Raw genomic sequence first — 22584 nt, 5'->3', positions numbered from 1 at the left:
TCAGTGGGGAACTGAACCCACTGCAGCAGCCTTGGCAACACTGGGTTCTGGTCACACACACCAAACCCACCCCAAGGGCTCTGGCAGCCCTCTGAAAATAAAGGGGCTCCCATCGAGTCCCCCCAATCCCTCTTTTGTTACCCAAAAAATAAAAGGAAAGAGGAGCAGTGCTCCTCCAGAACCACGGCACCTTGTGCCCTCTCAAACAAACAGAGACAACAGTGCATTTCAACTTTATTAGAAAAGAAACCCAAAAGTTTATACAAAGCTCTGCATTTTACAGAAAACCAACCCCCCAAACACAAAGAAACCCGACATTGCAAGCTGAATGCAGTTTCTGTTTTCATGTACAGACATATATATATGTACATACACATATATATATGTGTGTGGGAGCACGCAGTGTATATATAGTGTGTGACGTCTTTTTTTTGCATGGTTTGCATTCATTATTTTACAAAGTTAACATTAAGTAGAAAAAAAAAAAAAGGATTTTTGTTACCATTATTTTCTCATATAAATAACTGTGAGCAGTCCCTCTGCAGATAGATAAAAAACACCTTTTCGTGTCATTCTGTAAAAAACAGACATTACTGAAATGGTACTGAAATCTTTCAAGTTTTTTTTTTTTTTCAATACCACCATAAAAATATCATCTAGCCCCCAATTCAAAATGCTTGTCCAAGGCATTAGAAGAGAAAGGACTGTAAGACAATTCTGGAAAGATCAGTTCTTTAAGCCAACATTCAGGTAGATAAATTTTGCTGGACCTCATACATTGGTGTGAAATGAGCACAAACAGGAGACCACCCTCTCTGTCTGCCTGGAAAAGCTGGTTCTTTTGTCTGTTTGAAAGAGTCAAATTCCAACCAAGCCCCCAGCAGTGTGAAGGAGCTGACAGACCCTCAGCTCACCCTCCTTGCCCCATGACAAAGCCACAGATTTTCTTGATGCAATTAAAATCTCTACCAGCTCAGCAAATTTTTCCTACTCCATTCACCTTAGAAGGAGCTGTTGGATTAATCATGGCATGGTTAGACAGACATCAGGTTGCTGAATTATTGGGAGAAAAACTTAGCTAGAGGGGGAAAATACAAGACAACTAAAAGGAGGAAAACACTAAAGGAAAGAGCTACTGGAGCAACTCCCAAGGCTCTGGTTTGGAGAAGCAGGAACAGTAGAGAGAGAAGAACTGCAGCTCAAAACATCCTTGTGTGTACTGAAGTTCCTGGTGACAGTGTGATCCAGGTTTACCAAGTGCCTGGTAAACAACCAATCATTCTTTCTGTCAAGCACCATGATGGGGAGAATGGCCAAGAGTCTGAAGGCAATACAAGTGGCTGTGGTGATAACAAAGGGAATGAAAGTGAAGAACACAATGATGCCAATTAAATGGAGAGTAATGCCAATGAAGATGTTTCAACTTCCAGAGATGCTGGCAACGAGAAGAATGGTTATGTGGTTGGTGTTGATGATGGCCAGAATTCATTCATATGTCCATGTAGTCATCATCTTCATCAGTATCACTTTCCAGTGAGGACTCCTGGCTTGAGGTCTCTAAGATTTCCAAAGCTGGCTGACAAAGGCTCTCCTTCTTTACATTCGCTGCAGACTGAGCAGACAAAATAGCAGACTGATCCCAAAAAGAGAGAGAGAGAATATATTGCTAAATAGTCAGGATAAACCCATGAGCACAGGGACAAAAGCCCACTGGTTGCTATTCCTTCACATTCAATAACTGCCTTGTGCTGATAAAAGATGCCATCCTAATGTAAAACCACATAACATTTACAGTAGGCTTCCCCACAGTTAAAGTTCTGGCAGCTTCCACTCATCTAAGAACTGCAATGGGTCACTCAGCCATTTCTGTAATTTTTTCCAAATCCCTCAGAAAAGGGACAGGGACTAGAATAGCTCTCATTTCACCCACAGCCAGTATTTCACCAGTCCTTTAAGAACTGGCTCCTGCTGCTAAGAGCTAGCACCTCCTTCCACTACTTATCTACCTCTGGTTATGAACTGGGGACATGAACTGTTGCTTCTTTCATACAAGTATTTTATTGAGGGGAGAATTAAGATAAAAACAATAATCTAAAAAATTACTGTTTCCCTTTTATTACCTTTAATTTTTGCTTGGTCTCTTCTGAAATGCTGCCCTTTGGAGAAAGGAGGGTGGGAGTGGGTGGAGTGACAGTGATCTCAGGTGGAAATTTGGTGACAGATGAAGGTATGAAAAGCTTTGGCATGTTGGGCAGAATGCGAGTTTTTACTCGGGTGCCATCTGTCTTGTTCTGCTGACTTCCCAAAGTCTGTGAACTGGAGCTGAGTTCAGGCTTGGAACTGGAGGCTAAACACAAAACAGCAAGGAAAAAATATGTTAGGAAGTTATCTAGGATTTCAGATGTCAAAGAAGAGGGTGGAGTTCATTGTTAGATGTAAGGCTGGCTCAAAAGGCCTTCCTTCAAGCCTTGCAATAACCAAAGCTTAGAACCAGAAACAAGATTGTATAATGACAACTGGAAACCAACAGTGATTAAAAAAATCTTACTGGGTGTCAGAAACTCAACCTGCCCAAGCACAACAATGGCAGTGCAGCACTGGCCATCTACATCTACTGCAAACACCATCTGCCCATTGGGTCAGATGCAAGCATCTCCTGTCTCTCCATCCTGCAATGCAACAACAAAGCTCTCCAGCTTTACTTGGTCTTCATTTCCTCCACCACAGCATTGTCTCTTCAATTACTGAGAGAGCAACTCCTCAGCAATTAGAGAAAAATCTATGGTGACACTTGTCAGAATTCCCCCATTACAAATCCTGCCATGATCCTGCCTCCTTGGTGTGCTCATGGCACTGGCTCCCACCCTGGTGAGCATCATTCCCACATCCCTCCCAGTGCCTCAGCTTGGGGCCTCTACAGTGCAAGCTTTCTGAGTGTTCATTGAGTACATCTCACAAGGATCCAGCCCTTCCCCAGGCACTATCACATTACAAAATTATCTATACACAACAATAACCAGGAGATGACAATGCTGCAATGTTAAAAAGTGAGTATTTGTTAAAAGAGATTTCTTACTAATGATGCTGCTTCACATGGAGTCCAAATTACTTTTTAGAAATTATATAAATGGAAAGACCAGAGCCTTTCTCAGTCTGGTAATAATGACAGGTGTTCATATACATTTTTTTCAGATTCAGTATTGTTAAATTCATCTCTGGCAGATACTGGGAATGGACATGGCCACTTACAGCAAAATAAAATAGCAGTTTCCTAATGCTAGCCTAGAAACAGGCAGCAGCAGAGCAAACTACTAAAGGATGTAAAATTGAATTGCATGTTCTCAACAGCACACAGGAATGTAAGAGCTGCCACAGCAGATGAGGCATGGCTTTCCATCAAGGTCAGTGACCCATCTCCATGGGCAGCCAATCCTTCCAGACAGTAATCAGACACAGGATAATCTGCTCTCATAAATAAGGAAAAACAAGATACCCCAAACATGAAAATCTAGGTTATGCTTGCCTGAAACACCAGGTTTTACATTTTTTTCAATTAAAACACCAACAACTTCTCTTGGGAAGAGGGCAGAGGAGGGATAGAACACACTAACTGCTGTAATGCTGGTTTTTATGTTTACTTAGACTGAGTCAGTTTTGTGAAAAACCATTTCCTTCTGCTAAATATCCCAATAGTGCAATCCAAACTGCTATCATACTGCCCCATGTAAGACTGCAATTAAAAGAAAAATTCTGCTTTAAAGGATGCACAAACTACATTGCATGAAAGCTGGTACTGGAGGGTTTTTATCTGGCTTTGCTGCCATGGTATTTAGCATGCCAGCCATGCAGGAACCAGAATGCCCACCAAGGGATGGGAGGGCTGCTGCCCAGGGAGCTCAGGCACTGCCAGGAATGCATCAAACCCTGCAGCACCTGACTGCAGGCAGGCAGGGAAACTGAGGCATGCCAACCCAGCTGTCAGTGCCTACAGAGGATGCACAGCTCACCACCCCATTTCAGAACAGCCTGAGGCACAGGAAGCTCCTACCTGGGGTACAAACATGTCCTGAATTTGTGCTGGGCACGGGCTCCACGTGCCAGCACACAGGCTCTGGCGGTGGCGCGACCGTCGCCATTTTCATCTGCTGACAAAGCCGGGACTCCTGCTGCTGGAATCCAAGCCCCTCCAAAGGCACTTCAAGCTCTTCTTCCTCTTTAGTAATGAAATATAATTCACAGATTAAGAGACATCCTGATCTCCCTCCTAAGCCTCAATCCTTTTGCTGGCTAACCAACAGGTAGAAAAATCCTTTTAACCCTTGCTCTGTTTCTAAACTATAACATGACTGAGTGAAATTAAATATTGGCAAGCTAAGATGGCAAAAGCAACTTTTTCATATTAGTGCCATCAATTCAAATTCTTAAAAAAAGGTAAATGCAATTTAAAAAGCAAAGGAAAAGAATTTTGAGGTTGACATTTTGTCATCTCTGCACATCTGCAGAAACACAGAGAGCTGAGCATGAGCTGGGCTGAGCTTCCTCTGGAGCTGTGAGGGCTGGGAGGAAGAGCTGCCACGTGCAGAGCAAAATCCAACACCATCAATGGGGCCCTCTCTGATGTCCAGCCACAGGTACCTGCCACACTGAGCACAGCCCAGTGCCAAGGAACACTCATTACTGTGAACATCCACTACCAGGGCCAAATCCATTTCTCATGAAACCAAAATCAAGTGATCCTGAATGCCCACTCTTCACTGATACATCCACTGTACCTCTATAAATAGATCAGCCTAAAATCCCCACATTCTGCTATTCTAGAACCTGGGATGTTTGTAACTCAGAATCCATGTGTGTGTGCAGCTTTGTTGTTATTTATCAGCTGTAGCTGCTTTTAAAGGAGTGCAGTGTAAAACCAGCACTGACACACTGGGCTGCATGTTGTACACAGCAGGAGTCATTTTCACTGACCTACTGAGACGTGCCAGTGCCCTTATGGGGCAGGGCAGTGACCATTTCAAGGCTATGGACACAAAACAAGCTCTGGTTCTCTCTTAAAAATGAAGACATTCTTCAAAAAACAAAGGGCTGCCTAGTCTAATTTGAGTCACCTCCTATTTCCACAGGCTAAGGCTGCACAGGCAACTTTCATGGACCAGCACAGGCAGGGGATAGTCACAGTCTCACTTGCTCTAAAATTCTTTGTATGGCAATGCTCTAAATTAATTTGGGATTTTGACCATGCAACGGCTTAAAAAGGAACACATATTTTAACTTTTCTTCATTGGAAAACTGCTCCCACCCCCTCAAGTGTTGAAAACACTTCTCCATCTCCACCAATATAGAGAAGATCTCGGAATTTACCATGGTAATATTCTCCTGTACAAGAGTTCCCCTTGCAGAAACTGCTTCAGAAAACATTACAGCTTAACAGTCTGATCTACTCAGTTTGAAAGATGCAACTTTTTAAAAGATTATAATTTCTATGGTTCTTGAATAACTTGTATGAAAAAAGCTCAGGAAAGCAGGCTGCTCTTTCATCCACTAATTTTCCTAGGTAAAGAAAAAGCCCCATCATCTAGACTTGCAGCTGAAAGCTCACATAACCCTTAAGATAAATGAGATTGCTTGTAGAGAAGTGTCCAATAGCTCCCAAAAAGGAAAGGTCACCCACTACAGCTCAGTTCACAGGCAGCTCCTGTTCTGAGATGTTCCACTCACTACCCAGCACAAAATGGAACAGCCTAATGCAGATGAATGTGCTTCTCATTCTCAGCACTCTCCTGCACATTTCTCTCTGGGTACTTCAGAATACAGCACTGGCAGTAGGAAAGTAATACTTGCATCTGTACATGTATTAATAGACCAAATCAGCTGAGAACAACATAGAAGGAAGGGCTTAGCTGTAGGGAGCTCGAGTAGGAAAATCCCAAAGCATTGTTTCCCTTCTGCAGAAGCAGAGGACAGCTGAAGGATCCCTGGGTCTGCCTGTCCTTTCCAGCAGCACACAGGGATTTAACTCCATGCTGCCAAAGGAGCAGCCCCAGGCCAGCACATCCACATCCCATCCCATGGATTCTATCCCATCCCTGGATCCCATCCCATCCCATGGATCTGATCCCATCCCATGGATCTGATCCCATCCCATGGATCCCATCCCATCCCTGGTGCTGACCACAGGCTGCAGTCTGAACCCAGAGCACTCCCACACTGACATGGCCACAACATCATCTGAAGAAAAGCAGGATGAAAATGATGATGATTTCACATTACTCCACAAGACTCAATTCATTCTCAACTTACTCCAGCCCTCCAGAATCACCATCTTAAGTAGGGTAAGTACTAACAGAATCTTTCTTATGCACTTATTAACCCAGAATACAAACCAGTAATTAACTTAGCAGGTAGAGAAATACACAAATAAATTGCAAATCCTGCACCCTCAACTACACTGCTAACTGAGAGCAGCTTTCTATTACTCTACTACTTAACTACATTAGAGACTTATTAGTTCACAATACAGAGTGAGAGCTCTGATTTGCATTATTATTTAATGACAAAACTCTACTTCTTATGCTGATTACAATATTTGTTTGATTATAAGATATATCATTGCTTAAACTGATTTGCTGTACTTTATTTTAGCTAAATTATGGCCCAGTGACAAAAGCTCTTTTGAGCAGCCTGATTCTAGGAAGATGCTACTAGACTGGTATCAGTCCTCATACACATCTCCATCTTCCAGAATATATTTTTCAAGTTTTGAAGATGCAGTACTACAGTGCAGCAAAATTAGATTTAAATTTGAATAAAATATATGACAGCAATTTTTAATGTAGAAGTGAATAGAAATGAAAGGGCAGGAGTCCAGCACGCTGTGCATGTCTATCACTGAACTTCTGGAAACAATATTTGTTAATATTCTATTAGAATGTGCCTCTCAGTACAATAGAAATCAAGAAGCACTGTTAATCGATCCCTTGCTGTCAGAGATGTTCAATACAGTCACAGAATTCTATTTCCTGACTGGGTCATACACTTTATTCTTTCAGGACCGTGCAATTTTAGGTTTTTTATTTAAATAGAAACAATGCCATTCAAGTGACCAAGTTAAAAATAAAGTTGATAAACAAAATATTTCTTAGACTTCTTGAAAATAGCAATAATTGTTTTTTCCAGTGTACATATCATAATTTATACTTTAATATATTGCATAGATATTTGTTCTTTTCATTACAGAAAAAAAGGTCAAAACAAGGAAGGACAATCAAGAATATACAGCTGGATCTCCTCATTATTTGTCTAAACCAGATTTCTGAAGAGAATCTTTTAATATTTGTTTTGAGGAAGATGCTGTTAAAGCCCTGAACATTATGTCCTAGTTCTTCTAATAAAAACTTTCCCCAGGGAGGTAAAGACTCCACTAACTCGTGAGCCACAATATTCTGCACAAGTGTGAGAACACCAGGATATAAGTGCAGCACATTCTGAAGGTGTTCAGAAGCTCAGATTTAATATCAGTTAATAAATCTTTTAGTATTACCCTGTACTTGAACTGTCTTGGCAGGTTTTCAAACATTAGCTCTACAAACCCAGTTTAAAATCAAACCAGTTTCTGAAGATATAATATGCAAGAGCCACTTGTCCCCAGGTGAGGATGGGGCAGGTGCTGCACTCTGGAGACCCATTTAGCACTCTCACAACACAAGACACAGAAATTAAGCACACAGAGAAAAGCACAGATTTGCAATGCACGTCACTATTGATACTGAAAAGTTCCTCTCCAATCGAGCTGCATTACCAGAATTTTTTTTTTTTAGCCTTCCCTTTCCCAACAACTGCCTAAATCCATACAAAATAGTACACGACACAGAAAGAGGGACATCATACCTTTCAACATCTCCCTGCTTTAGTGAGGAAGAAACAATTCAATGCAACAACCTACTCCAGCTTTCCTCTCCAACCTCTTCCCACTTGTTGCCAGGGTAACCAGTGTTTGCAGATGCCTATAGCGGGCGCCTGGGTTCATGACTTCATCACAGTTAATATCCTCTCGCAGCTCCTCGGCACAGAATGCACACATGCATGCATCCACACACTATCAACACACTGATTACACAACCCTGCAACTGCTCCTGTACCCACACCGCTCGCTCTGCTATTCTGCTGCACGGAAAAAGCCAAAATAACGCCGGCAAAAATAATCCCTTGGCAATTTGAAGATGTGGGGAAAGTTTAAAAGCAGGGCTAGTGTAAGCAGCAAGCAGCTGCTCTGGTTCCTCTGCACTGAACACTCACTGATTTGACTGCATCGTGCTATCAGGTATGAGGCATTAATATTAGTGTTATAAAACATCTTGTACGGAGTTTAAAAAAATTCTTTAGTCGTGCACTAAACCTCTAACATTACAACTGGAAGACAAGCCCAGAAAATGTGACTAGCACCTGGAAAAAACATTTTCCAGTTTCTAACAGAAGCAGTTTGAAGTATTACAGCACAGAATACAGACAACACAGAGTACATGCACAAAGCATCATTTCATTATAGGAAAGAAGAAGGAGCTGAGCTTTGAACTCCAGGACAAAATGTTAACATAATTTCAAAAGAAAATACAAGGAGAAGCGAACAGACAACAACCTCAAGTGCTTAAATAAAGCAATTAAAAAGGAATACATGCTTTTACATATATTTATATGCATTTTGTAATACATATTTTTATGTATTCCTTTTTAATGCACTGGCACCACTTGCCTTCATCCCTCTGCAAAACCCCTTCCCCAGCAGTTCTGTGTCAAGACAAAAACCTGAAAATCAGTAGGATTTAGCTGGTTTGTACTACCTTGCCTTCCAACTGCTTCAAAAGAGTAGGGGTTGAATTCTGTGTGCCTCCAGACCCCAGGAAACACTTCTCTTCCCAGTCCCAGTAACAACTGGTTTACTCTGCACTGGTGGCCACCCACAGCACACAAACTGCTCCCAACCCATTTTCTGTACAAGGCAGGGAATATTTGATTTTTTTTTTCCACCCGATGGAAACACGTCTGATCCTTTGCTCCCTGACATAGTGGAGGAAGTATCTTACCACATTTCCAAGGAATAACACTAATGTGAAAACAATTCACTTTCTCTGTTCCATCTGCCTTGCTCTCCAGTGTGCTGGGAATTAATACAGCTTTTTTCCCCACACAGCAGTTGCAAAGGCCACGGAAAGCCTGAATTCGAAGGAGCTCAGAGTTTCCTTATGAGCTGTGCTACTAAGTCAGCAGAAAGACTGCTCTGGAACAGGGGTTGGCTCAGCTGAGCAGAGTGGAGATGCAGAAACACAGAAACAACAGAGCCTTCAGCCATGAGGTAGCACAGCCCAGCAGCCAGCCAGGCTACCTCGCTCATCACAGCATGTGCCAGGTACCCTTGGTAGCCCTGCTTGCTCTAAATTCATTCCAAATATCCTGCTATTAAATTTATTTCTAAGAAAGCACTGCCAAGTGCATTTATAGTGCATATAGCTGTAGAAAGAAGTATTTGACTTGAAATGCCAAACGCAGGAAATTACATTCAAAGCTGACACACAAAGTCGTATGTTAAAAATTAAGCATTGGAGTAATTTTGGAGGCAAAAAGCTGCAGAACACAAGTTCTACTGGCCCTGAAAGAAAAGGAATTCAAGCAGTCTGGTGAACAGAAGTTTGCAGTGCAACAGCACAGCACAGTGCTATATTTATCACTGGGTCCTGAGCAGGGAGAGTGCACTGTACAGTCTAATGAGACATACCCCAAACTCTTCCTAATGCTGAGCTCAGCTGTCACAGACCATTAACAGACTAACATTTAAAATGGGTGGCTGCTTTGAAAGTGCTTCCTGGAAATTGTCCCTGGCCCATGCTAACTCCCAGACCCCTCTGACAGCCCTGCTGGGGCCAGTGTGACAGCAGAGACAGCAGAATTAATTCCTGTGTCCAAAACCATTTCCTGCCCCCACCAGCTGTCCTAGAGGTGCAGAAACCTGGCATGCAGGTAGGTAAAGAAAAACCCTGAAGTTCAATCCTTTCTCTTTTTTTTCCAAACAAAATTTCAATTTAAAAGAGCAAACAATGGGCCTGGATCAAAAAGACAACAATTTGATATTCAACTACATGAACATTTAAATGGCTTTATCAAAACACAGCTAATTGATATTTGTTTAATATCTGGCTCAGCAAGGACACATCATCTGGAGAGCATCACAGCAGCACCTGTGGACAGGAGCAGTCATTTGCAGTCTCCTGCTTCTGGAATTTCTCTGTGAGTTGCCTAACAAAAGCTGTAAGAGCTTCCCCTTAGCATCAGGATTTCACCCTCCTCTGCCCTGACAGCCAGCTAAGCACAAGGAAATTAGCACAAGCAGCTGGCAGAAAAATCTCTCAAGTGAATGTAATGACACCCCACAATTTTCTAAGTACTTTGTAAGCAACACAATACCTGTGCAGAGGACTTATAACTACATCTCTCTTCAGTCTGCCTTTGTGCAGCAATATATGTAAATTTTATGCTGCTGACAGCAATTCTAAAACTAGTGAAACTGAACCATATTGCAACCATAAAGCATTGCTACCATGCTGCTTTACAAAAATCTCCAAAAAATGTGTTACAGTAGAGCAAGATATCCACAGGGCAATGGATCTCCAGGGAGATTTAAGAGTGCACAGGGTTAGAGAGGCTCCTAGTGCCCTCAGTGCTAAACCCTGCCTTCAAACCATCACCTCACCTGCCTCTGCCCATTTGTTCTTACTGATCTAACAGGTACATAAAATTATGACAGTTTTAATGTCAAAAGATTTTCTGCACTACACTGGATTGAGTAAATAAAACTTCAGGAATCTGAAGTGTAGATATCAGAAATAGACATTAAGTGTACTGAAAAACTCTTGTGCAATGAGTTTGTTTCGACAGGAGGTAAATCAGCACAATTTCCAAAGGGAAGAGGAAGAGCCATCACTGACTGGTACTGTCTGAGCACTGCAAAAAGGAATTAAGAAGTCATTCACAAACAGGAAACCCCTGCTGACATTCAGCAGTCGAGTTGTTTTCAGAGCGCACCCATTGTGAAAAATAAAAAGCTTCACAAAAAGCAAGGATGAGACAAGGGGAAGTGAGAATGGCAGAGCCAGGGAGGCTGAAGCAGCAAGAGATCAGAGAGTGCTGCAGAGCTCACTGGGGAAGCCTGGCTGATCCCCACTGGTGACTCCAGGCACTCACAGGTGGGCAGGAGCTTCCACCCCAGCATTTAAAGAGGTTTTAAAGCCCAGGAGAAATCCAGCCTTGGGAACTGAGGAAGAAAGCTGTCAAAAGCCAGAATAAGTCAACAAATCAACACTCTCCTCAAGAAACTGAGGAGAAAGTAGTGAAAGTGAGATGCACACAAGTGCCACAAGAAGACAGAGCAGAAGAACACATGCATTGAAGAGAGAAGCTCCTTGCCAGGTAACTGCAATCTGAAGGGAGCTCACATCAGGCCACAGGTCCCTGGTCTGCTTAACTTTTTTCTATTTCATCTTTTTTTGAATCATTTGTTGAGAAAACTCTGTGCTCTACAGCACAATTTTGAATTCAACAGAAAAAACAAGGTAAGACACTGACTGCAATTAAGAGGGTTGAATGTTACCACTTAGAGTCATTTAAAAAGTACCTGAAAATTTGAATTGAAATACATAGTTAGAATAAGGTATGGACAGCAGGGCCAAATACTTTTGTGTAAGAAGAAAAGTTGTCAAAACATTGAACTACAGGCTCCTAAAACCTGTGTTTGTCTTTGGAAATCCATGACAAGCAAACTCAGGAGCCACTGAGACCAGTATGAGATTAAGCTCAACTTCTGATGGCAAAGTACAATCTCCATCATTTCACCCAGGAACAGGAATCATTTCACCATTATTTCACCCAGGAACAGGAATTATTTCACCATTAATTCACTCAGGAACAGGAATTGTTTCAGCATTAATTCACCCAGGAACAGGAATTATTCCACCATTATTTCACCCAGGAACAGGAATCATTTCACCATTATTTCACCCAGGAACAGGAATTATTCCACCATTATTTCACCCAGGAACAGGAATCATTTCACCATTATTTCACCCAGGAACAGGAATTATTCCACCATTATTTCACCCAGGAACAGGAATTGTTTCACCATTATTTCACCCAGGAACAGGAATTGTGGATGCCCACTGATGTTTGATATCCAGAAACTGCAAGGAATCGAGGTGGGCCCTTGTGCCATGCAGTGTTTTAATAGGAGAGATTCTGCCAGTGCAAAATGATGGTTTACATCCTTTGTAGGAAAACCTTCAGTCTCCTCAGTCTTCTGAGAACCTAAAGTCATGTATCAGTTGCTAAAATAAATTAAGTTGCAGACTTCAGGGAAAAGATGCTCCTGACACCTCAAAGCTCTCCTGTGACTCCAGCACCCAGTTATCCTACAGGGTGAAATGTCACATTCCAACACTACTGAGTGTTATTGAATTCTTAGGATTTCCCACTTCAAATCCCTCTTTACTTGGAACATTTGCCTTTCAAGGATTCTGCAGCTGCCTGCACACACTCAAACAATTTAACTTCATTGCTCTGTGTGCAATAATCTGCTCATCTTTCCACACAACTGTCCTCTCTTGTATTTATTTCTTGTGCTTCTGAAACTCTCCAAGTTCTACAGGCTGAGCTGTATTTACACACCTCTACTTCCCCTGTTGTGCCCATTTCACAAACATGTGAAATTACAGCAGGATATTCCCATGGTTATGGAGTGCCACTTCCCTGCACAACACAAAGAATTGTCTTCCCCAGCTTTGAATTTCTAACTTTGGACAGCTTTATCATGACCTTGCTTTCATATTGAACTGCTTAGGCCTTAAATGGACAAAAAATTAATAGTGGGGAGTCTTCTACTTGGATTTTATATTCCAACTTGGCAAATAGCTGGCTTTAAGCAAAACACAGAACTTTAAATAATTCCAGGTATAAAAACCTTCTCTTGGTATCAGAACTCAAATGTGAATGTCTTCCTGCTCATTCCTCATAAAAATCATTATTGCAATAAGGACAGCCAAGAAGAAAATGTCAGGATTTTTCAGCAATTTAGAGCCATGTAATAGTGGAACAGTGTGACAGGCTGGAGAGAATTTACCTTAATTGTCCTATTTTAGCTTCCCCAGAGAAATGTTAGGCAGGCTCAGAGTCCCAAGCACATTTTTACCCAAATGTAGGAAGGTTTTCCTGAAATTGCCACCATCACCCCTCTGCTGCTGGACTCCATCTTGCTGTGCTCTGCACCATCAGTCATAAACCAGACAAAACCTCAGGAAAACATTTACACAGAAATGAGTGGCACAGCATCAACAATGCTTGGAAAAACAACTCCTTTTCCTGGGTGAAATCAGAGAAAATGAGAGCAGCTAATACTCTCTGATGTGTAATACTTCCACATGAATAAGTAGGTGCAGGTAGAAGTTATGAGACAAGAAAGCTGGAAACAGTTTACTCTAAAAATGGGAGGAGTTTTTACCCAAACAGAACTAAGGGAAGGCAGATGAAAAAGGGTTGCAACAGAATTATAACTAATTCTTTTTAGAGAAGGTGGATGCAAAGGTAGGAGAATTAAAAAGAAAAGAGGAAGAAAGGCCACAGCAGTAATTGGTGTCTCTCTCAGCTAGAGAAATGACCTGTCAGGTAGGGCTGAGAGCCAGATACAACTCAGGCATTCAGCACTGAGCTTTGGAGACAGAGCCTCTTGATGTTCAGTTCCAGAGGTGTAATTTTGGCAGCCAACCCTTCCATCTCCCTCAACCAAAATGATGTATAGAAAACATCAAAGGAGAATGAACAATATCTAACTCTACAACCTTAACAAAGCCCAGAAAGTCAAAAGATTACAATAAATGTTCCAATCACTGCAACGTGGCCTGGGGAGTTGCAGAGAGGAAGGCACATCAAAAATGCTCCTGAGTTCTGTTTGAAAGCCAGAAGAATGCCTGAGTTCTTACCAGCATTGTCATTCCTACACCAGGCTCCTTAGCAAGCCCATAACAGCTTCACAGAGGATTCAGTTTTTCCTCCCCTGTTGTCTAGGCACAAACTCAAATTCCTCCCTGCTGAGCGAGCCAGACAAGACATCTTATGACACCAGGCAACTCCATTCTTTTGCTTCCCAAGGAGAGTAACAAATGCAATTTACACACAGACTGAGCCATTCCTTCCTCATCACTCCCCTTTTCTCTCTTCCTTTCCTAAGGCAATCTCTCCCTGGAACTGCAGAGAAGGAAAATTAGACAATACAAATGCTAGATGTTAATACAGCTGCTGATACTAGATGTTAAATTTCAGTTTTGTTCCGTGCTCAGAGATTAGCAAATTGGGAAAATCTATTTCTCCCTAACTTGCTCCTCACTGCTGATGAATTCAGACTGTGTGCATTCAAATAACAAGGCTGATTACATAAGGAAAGAAATGACACACCAGCAGTATAAAGACAAAAACTTTACAAAGTCACAATTCCAAACTAAGCAAACCTCCTCTGTCACAGATCTGGACACTATATCCACTGATTCTTTATGTATCAATTTCCACAATACCTGTTCTCTGTGTGGTTCATTCATAACTTTATCTGGGCTCCCCTGACTTGTCTAAGGCATTTTGTGAGTAGTGCTGGGCTCAGCCTTGTAAACAGATGTAAACAGGCAGCAGCAGATGCTTTTTCAGACAGTGCTTCTCCTAAAGCTGCAACAAAGCACAGCCCATGGCAGGTGCTGTGCCACCTTAACGTGCACAGTGTCCCACAAATATTGCCATCTACCTCTCTGGGCAAGTCTGAAATTGGGTCTGATCTTACCTCACTCTCCAAAGTGGATCAGTATTGCCCAGCACAGAGATTTTTTTGTCTGCTAACAAGCCAGCCTGCCATGACAGCACTAAAGCAAATGACAGCATTCTCATCTTTTCTTTCCTCATCTAGAAAACTGTATAGGACCAATTACATAATACAGTCATCAACAAATCACACAATCATGCTATACAATAAATAACATTTGTTTGGCTTCTTCAATCCTTTCCTGTGCTCTAACCTGGCACATAACCACACCAGGGCTATAAATAACATATTCCAACATTCTGGTCCTGTCAGATGCTTCTTTTCTGCAATGTGAAACATAATAGTGATGATAAGCTAACTTTCCATGCAGAATCTTGTTCATCAGTGTTATGTATCTCCACACTCACATATGCTGGGCAGTGAGAGCTGCACAGCTAATTATGCTAATCAAGCACTTCTAAGACAGATTTAGGCTGCTCACCAGTTTATTTTAATTGTAATCACTTAAAAAAAACCTTAAATCTTTTTAAACATTAGAAGAAATGGAGCCTCAACTCATTGAGGAAAACAAAATAATTTTCATTTGAATGCTGCTAGAGGCTTCAATTCTCTAAAAGAGATGACTATTTTCAGGCTGATATTTCATGATTTCACATACTAATTACATAGAGTGGTCACTCTTTTAATCTATCCCATAAATTAATGTATTGATTATACAGATCTACTTCAGGACCAAGACACAAACCTGTCTTGGTTTTTGAGCATGGTGTAGCAATGAGAAAAGGGGACAGAACCAGAGCTCAGGCACTAGCTCAGCATGTGGAATGTGATCAGAGGGGCCCAGCAGGAGCTCCCTGGCTCAGACTTACCAGGAGCAGCAGCATCCCCCATGCTGGGGGCAGCCTCTGTGCCCGGGCCCCGGGGCTGCTCCGGCGGCACCGAGCACGCCGAGGACGAGGAGGATGAAGAGGAAGAGGCTGGCTTGGCTTTGGAGTGCAGCTCGGTCAGTCTCAGGAGGTTTTCAGGAGTCACAGTGTCTGGATTCACTGGGGTGGGATGCAGTGTGGCTGGGGCTACGGGGAAGAAGCTGTCCCGGGTGTCCTTCGGGTGCTTTGGGGTCGTGGGCGCTTCTCCTGTGGCCTGCACAGAAAAGGGGCAGCAGTGAGAAAAACCCTGCAGGGCACTGACTGTGCCACCTGCAAGCAGCTCATTTCATGGACAGAAAACACTTTCTTTAAAGTGAATATAATAGAACAATGACTCAATCACTATTCTAAAGAAATCTTTTCTCCTTTATGGATTATTTTTCTGTTCTTTATGGTCTGTTTATCAAACTAGCACTTGAACACTTATTCACATTTACAAAGTTTAATTTAACACATCCCTCACAACATAGCATGCTTCCCTGAACTCTGTAATTAAGCATGAGTTACAATCTCCTGTAAACAGAAACATATTTCTTTCATTTAAAAATACATTGACAAGTTCTTGACCTGAAAAAACAGATCTGCACTGCTTTAAGAGACTTTGCAAATTATCACAAGAAATAATTCTTAGTGAATTATGTGAGAAATGGAGAAAATAGAAAAAGTATTCACTTGTGAAATAAGAGAGGAGCATAACTCCAAACCATGAATTCCTGACAAGTGCAGAAGTGATAGCACTGAGGTCCAGCTGAAGCAGGCTCAGGGAGATCTGCTGCCTGAGCACAGCAAGAGAGGCACCAGGAGCAGTGCTCCTCTCCAAAGCTAAAAATTGAATGCAGTGTCATTTATTACACAGACAGAAGGTAGAAGTGGGACATAAATTCACCAAAGAAGGGAATAAAAGTACCCATAAAATGAATATCTTCTCTGTAACTTTTATCAGTAATCAAATAAAGTATTCTTGCTTGTGAGGCCACAGAAAGCATTTATTTTACACTCTCTACAGTCTTCATTTAATGGAGATTTATTGGACCATGAAAGATGTAGTCAGATAGAATTCTCAGATGTTTAATTGTTTGCTTCATACCTCTAACAAGAAAAATCCCCTCATTTTAACCCTGGTGATAAGAGTAAGAATGTCTGAAACAGAAACAGGATTCAGCTGTCAAATGTAAAATCAAATTGGACACTAATGTCCTAGATGACCAAAGATTTACCACAAAGCCAGAAAAGTCAGTAGAATTTCACTGAGAGAACAGAGGAGCTTTCAGGTGGAGAAAATGCATACTTAAAATTCAAAGGTAGAGAGCACACAAGTACATTTAGAAAAAAATAATTGGCAGAATGTATTTTTGAAGTTCCTGAACTTGATTAATCAATCTCTAAAAAGCATACAATTAAAACCTGCTAGATTCTAGGTGTACACACACACAAAAAAAAGAAGAAAATAAAGCAGCTATATTCACAACAATTACCACACTGGGTCAAAAAAAGGTCTGTTCTGCCTCTGAAAACAGCAAGTTTCTGGTGCTGAAAGCATCAGCTCCAAAACTAAAGGTCTCAACACACAAATGGGATCACACAAACCTGGAAATGGAACTGCAGGAGCAAGCCTTAAGCTAGAAGTGAGATCACTTGAGGAAATGTTTTCAGCTGTGATTTAAAGGGAAAGCCCTTCACACCCCTGCACTTCATTAACTTGCATAATGGGTGATGTAGAACCTGACATTTCTGTGCTTGTATTGTATCCAGATTTTTTACTGGAGAAACACAGGAAGGTACTACTAAGGTACATAGATGTTAAAAATGGATCTGCACCTCAGATCTCTACAGAAATGCACAGCTATTTGCAGAGCCACAAAAAGGACATTTGGAAAGTAACTCAGCAGTATTTGGATGGTATTCAGATGAAAAATGATTAGAGAGTGCAGCCCCTGGAATAATTGCTGCTGGAAGGGACCTCTGGAGGTCTCCAGCCCAACCTCCCAGTCCCATCAGCTCACTGGGGCCAGGGCCAGCCCAGCCCAGATATTGCCAAGGAGATTCCAGAGCCTCTCCAGGCCCCTTTCTAGTGTTTTACCACCTTCCCAGTGAACATTTGTTTCCAATCATTTCATCCAAATTTCTCTTGCTGCAAGTTTAAATGGTGCCTCTTGTCTGGTTCCTTCCTTTCTGCTGAAAATCACAATTCCATAACCTTATCCTCCATTATTCTCCTCACCAGGATGAAGCATCCCAGCTCTTTTTCCAGAGAATACAAGGTTCTTCAGGATCATTTTATTTACAAAAATATAATAAAGCTTAAAAAACGTTTTATTTACAAAAATATAATAAAAATACAAAAATAAGAAAGAAACGTGATGCTTCTGATTCAGGAAAACCATGACTGAAAATTCCAATGTGTAGTCAAAAAGTGCAGCCTTAAACTAAAGAAAGCAACACCAGGATTATTGTGTTTATACTTTACAGGGAATTTTCCAGATGTGAACTGGTGAAGAGTTGTCTCAGGCTGCTGTAAACACACAGGTTCTTTTCAACCCAATGAAACAAAGAGTTTGGGAGGAAAAACAAAAAAATCTTACACTGATTTTGTTTGGTTTTTTTTTTCAAAAAAGGGGGTGGGAGTGGAAGAAAAAGGAGAAAGCTCTCTTTAAAATCAGAGCCAAGCACTAAAAACCCCATTGTTGGTTACTGTGCACTGTGTAACTCACAGAGCCTTAAGAAAAGGGATTTAAACCTGCTTTGTGTGTTTGTACTGCATTCAGGAGCTGCAGACCATCCAAAAGCTGGAGGCACAAAGCCCAGATGAGCAGCACAGTGAGGCACAGGTTCTTTAAAAGATTTGGGGTTTATGTAGGGGCAAGAACCCCAGCACCTCTGATCAGCAGGTGATGCCGCTCACAACAGGCAGCCCAGGGAATGTCACCAACTCCACTGCTCAGCACTTATGGGGCCACATTTCATCATCCTGCAGATCTCCAGGAAAACAGGACCTAATAACAGCCAGCTGAGAAATAAACCCAGAAAAACTCACCACAGCAGCCCTGGATTTACCAGAAGCCTTTTGTTCATCTATCTCTACTGCTAAAGCACCAGCAAGGCACAATAAAGATTGTTTTCCACAGACAGACAGTAGGAAATGGAGAGGCAGTGACAAACCTTACCAGTGTTTTATGTGGTTTCTCATCAGAAGATTATTTTTTAGTTTTTGCTTTGCTGTGGTACTAAGCCAAATCTCAGTCAGTTGTGACTCAGAACTTCTCCTTTTCCCCTCTCCAATCCACCTCACCACACTCTGCCTCTGTTACCACCACTATTACAGAGTGCCAAGAAGAAAATAATACTTTCTAACATTTAAACTTACTTACAGAACATGTGAATATAACTGAATTCAGATAAAAACTCTTATCTGATTTCTTCCTGTCTTTCATTGTAATTACAGGTTCCTCTAGTCAAGACTGGACTTCCTTCAACATTTTTTAAAAACATGAGGTACTGAAGGGTTTGCAGCACTCTTTTTGTATTGACTACTATATCAAAGTGGGTAGAAGAAATATTTAAGGTTTATTATTAATATCCAAATGAGGTGTCATGGATGATCCACTGCTTCCATAAAGGGCCCACTATCTTAATTCTCTTTAATGAACCTAGCAAAAACTGTTTTCATTTTGAAGAATGTATAAAGCTGAAATGTAAATGAGTAACTAGGATGGATGCCTGTGTGAATGGTGATTAATTCTGACTTTCTCTTTATTTGTTAGAACCTGGACTATTTCAGCACACACCTCAAAGAGTTCATTCAGCCTCACAGAGGTGATGGACAAACCCTTCCCATGTTGAAAGCTGATGTAAAAACAAGGAAGGAAAATGCTGAAAATCCAGCACTGGGACAGCCTTTCACCAATAAAATTATCAGCAAAAGTGCAGAATTTTTTCACAGATGTTACTGGAAAAAATAGCTCCCTACAGCTTCCCAGAGAGGCACTTGAGCAGCAGCTAAAAGAAATCCAGCATTAAGATAAAACATGAGCAAAAATTTACTTTGCAGCCTGTGAAGTCATAAACCAGAGAACCTGACCAAGGCTCTGTTTTTACCACACTTGCTGTTTTTAAAAAACACATTTTGAAAAACAAAGAAATCCTCCAGCAACCTTCCCACTCCTGCTTTTGGGAGAGCTCACTGCTCTGTGGCTGTGGGAAAAATTAACAAGCAAATGTTCCAGAAAGGGAAAGTGACAGCTTTCCCAACAAAAGTTTCCTAATGAAAGATGCTGGAACTGCAACTGTTACATAACATTTTCTTGTGATTTCTTTTTTTTTTTTTTTTCCAATTACTCCCATGCCTGAGTTTAGCACTCTAGTGGGACTGAAGTCAGAACCCACCTCACACAAAGGTGTTTATTTTTAAAAGGACACCAGAACATCTCCTGTCACACAGGAATATGCTGGCCACATTCCACAGTACTACCACCCCAATTCCTGCTCAATATTGTGTTTTAATTAAATTATGCCTGTCCATTCTTAATTTTTTTCCCTCAATCCCTCTACAGCAGCATTTGAAATAAATAACATTTGGAAGTTTTCTTCTAGGTGCATCACAAATAGCAGTAATATCCATGATCAGGATTCTGAAGAGCCTTGTATTTCCCAAGACCACTTAATATACAGAAAATAACAAAGGTTTACACACATAAAATTGAACTTTAGCCTAATTAAACCCTCCATTAACACAAATGCAAGCAGGGGCTCAATGTCCTGCAGCCATATTACAGCAACACTTCCATACACAAAACCATCATTATTGGACCAAGAGAGACCAGGTAGCAGGACGAAAACCATGAATATCCAAAGTAAAAGATAAAAAGTGTCTTTTCTTTCCTTCATGTTCACTTAATGATTGCTTTCTGCAGGAGACAGAAGGAGGAGAGCTGTTAATTATATCAAGAATACACCTCCAGGATAGAGTGAGAGGGGGATGCCATGGCAACTGGCAAATGCAACAGTGAGCAAAATGGTCACCCTTTGGTAGGAGACCATGAAAGAGCTCGTCCTTTTGTCCCCCCCATCCCCACCTCCTCCTTCCCCCTCCTTTCTTGTCAGCTTTGCTGCATTAATAAAGCATACAGACAACTCAGGAAAAACAACTTTTTCTGTAAGCAGTCTCTGACGTCTTGATGTGCAGGAAGAAAAGATGAAAATTAGCAGCATGTGGGTGGAACAAAAAGGGGGAGAAAACACATGAGGTAGAAGATGATTATTTTCTAATTATTTAATATTCTCCTAATCTCCTCCCATTCCCAGCAAAGTGCCTTTACAGAAGGCTTTTAGCTGTTTCCTGAAGAGAACAGCTTGGTGGTTTGTTGCTTTGTGGGTTTTTTTTAATGTGAGAATTTGAGAAGAAAACGCTCTAGACACCCAAGGCAGTTCAAAGAAGTCACTCTCAAGTTTTCTCCTTGAAGAAAAATGCCTGAGAGCCCATGTCACTGCAGTGCTGACTGCATTCCACAGCAGAAGGGGAAAAATCCATGGGAGTGCCCTCTAGCTTCACTCACAGCAGAAAATGTTTTCCTGTTCCAAGTGAAATATCACATTCCCTGAAAGGTCCCAGCACCAGAGCCATGCTCCAGAGTCCATCTGAGCTTCTGGTGTGTGGGTTCAGCACAGCCCTCACACATCAAACCCACCAATGACCCCAGACAATTCTGCAGCATGAAGTTGTGGATTCAGACTACTGATCACCAGCCCTGGGAAAAGATAAAACACATCAAACCCACCAACGATCCCAGAAAATTCTGCAACTGTGGATTCAAACTACTGATCAGCCCTGGGAAGGGGCAAACACTGGTGGAAGGAGAAGACAAGACCTCAGTTACCTGTTCTGAACTAGAGAAGGGCAGGAAGAGCACTAAACCAGCACCTTTATATGACAACACTTCTATATAAAACAACACTTTTCTATTACAGCAGCAGCAAAACTTCATAAAATCAGGGATCACCCTGGCAGCCTGCCAGGAGCATGAAAGGCTCATTTGCATAACCTGATTGTGTTTGTAATAAAAGTCATTGTTTTGATTCTGCTGGTAGCTCCATGAAGCATCACTCTTAATTAGAGCTGACACTGAAATCTGCTGATGTGTTTTGACTGGAGGTTGACAGAGGGAAATGGGGAAAGCACCTGGAGCCTGGCAGCAGCCAGGGGGAGAAGGTGGCCATGGTTGTGCTCCTGAGGAGGAGCTGAGTGAAGCAAAAGGTGAAAAGGAGAATTTGGGCAGCCAGAACCAAGCAGGGAGAGCTCAAGGCCTGGCAGATGGAGCAGCAAAGAGCAGTTGAAAATTTCCTTTCTCTCCCCGACACTTCAGGGATGGAGCTGGTCCCAGAGCAAGGATTTTTTGGCTAAGGCAGCAGTGAGTCTTAAATAACTCAGCAATGTTGAAATAGCCCCTTCTCATGACATTTGGATGATATACTATACCTTGAAGAGCCAATAGAAATTTCAGCTCCTACAACACTACCCGTTTCCAGGGCTTTCTGCACAGAGTCCCAGCTCTCAGGGGTCACAACCCAGGAGCAGAGACTCAGTGGCATTTTGGAACTTTGCCTCTGAACACTCTTGTATTTTTAGAGATGTTAAATCCAGCCCTGTGTGCAATGTTGATTTTTACAATGTTTGAAAGTATTTGTTTTATATAAATTCAGTTCTCAGGATTAGTGGTACATTAGATCCCAACACACAACCACTGAGTTTTAACTGTCTTGTCTTTCAGCACTGGTGAAAGGGGTACTTTTAGTATTAAGGAATTTAATATTAAGTCCACAGTA

The 22584-nt window shown here is 41.7% G+C and overlaps 1 protein-coding gene across 3 annotated transcripts in view; it reads right to left on the bottom strand.

Moving 5' to 3' along the window:
• Positions 1 to 221: 221 nt before the first annotated feature.
• The window catches only part of CABIN1 (calcineurin binding protein 1), a 116053-nt gene continuing 93690 nt past the window's right edge, over positions 222 to 22584 (bottom strand). For 2 of the 3 annotated variants that reach the window (XM_054288938.1, XM_054288939.1), the window contains exons 35-38: positions 15709 to 15979; positions 4049 to 4213; positions 2121 to 2347; positions 222 to 1633 (exon numbers count right to left, since the gene is read on the bottom strand). In XM_054288938.1, the coding sequence (XP_054144913.1) occupies positions 1490 to 1633; positions 2121 to 2347; positions 4049 to 4213; positions 15709 to 15979 (807 nt within the window). In that variant the 3' untranslated portion in view covers positions 222 to 1489. The remainder of the gene's footprint in view (positions 1634 to 2120; positions 2348 to 4048; positions 4214 to 15708; positions 15980 to 22584) is intronic. The other variant, XM_054288940.1, reaches the window with a different exon arrangement.

The sequence above is a fragment of the Melozone crissalis genome, unplaced genomic scaffold, assembly GCF_028551555.1.
Source record: "Melozone crissalis strain CALT ecotype California unplaced genomic scaffold, PUWL_Pcris_2 ptg000063l_1, whole genome shotgun sequence".
Taxonomy (NCBI): domain Eukaryota; kingdom Metazoa; phylum Chordata; class Aves; order Passeriformes; family Passerellidae; genus Melozone; species Melozone crissalis.
This window is presented reverse-complemented; position numbering and strand designations above follow the sequence as displayed.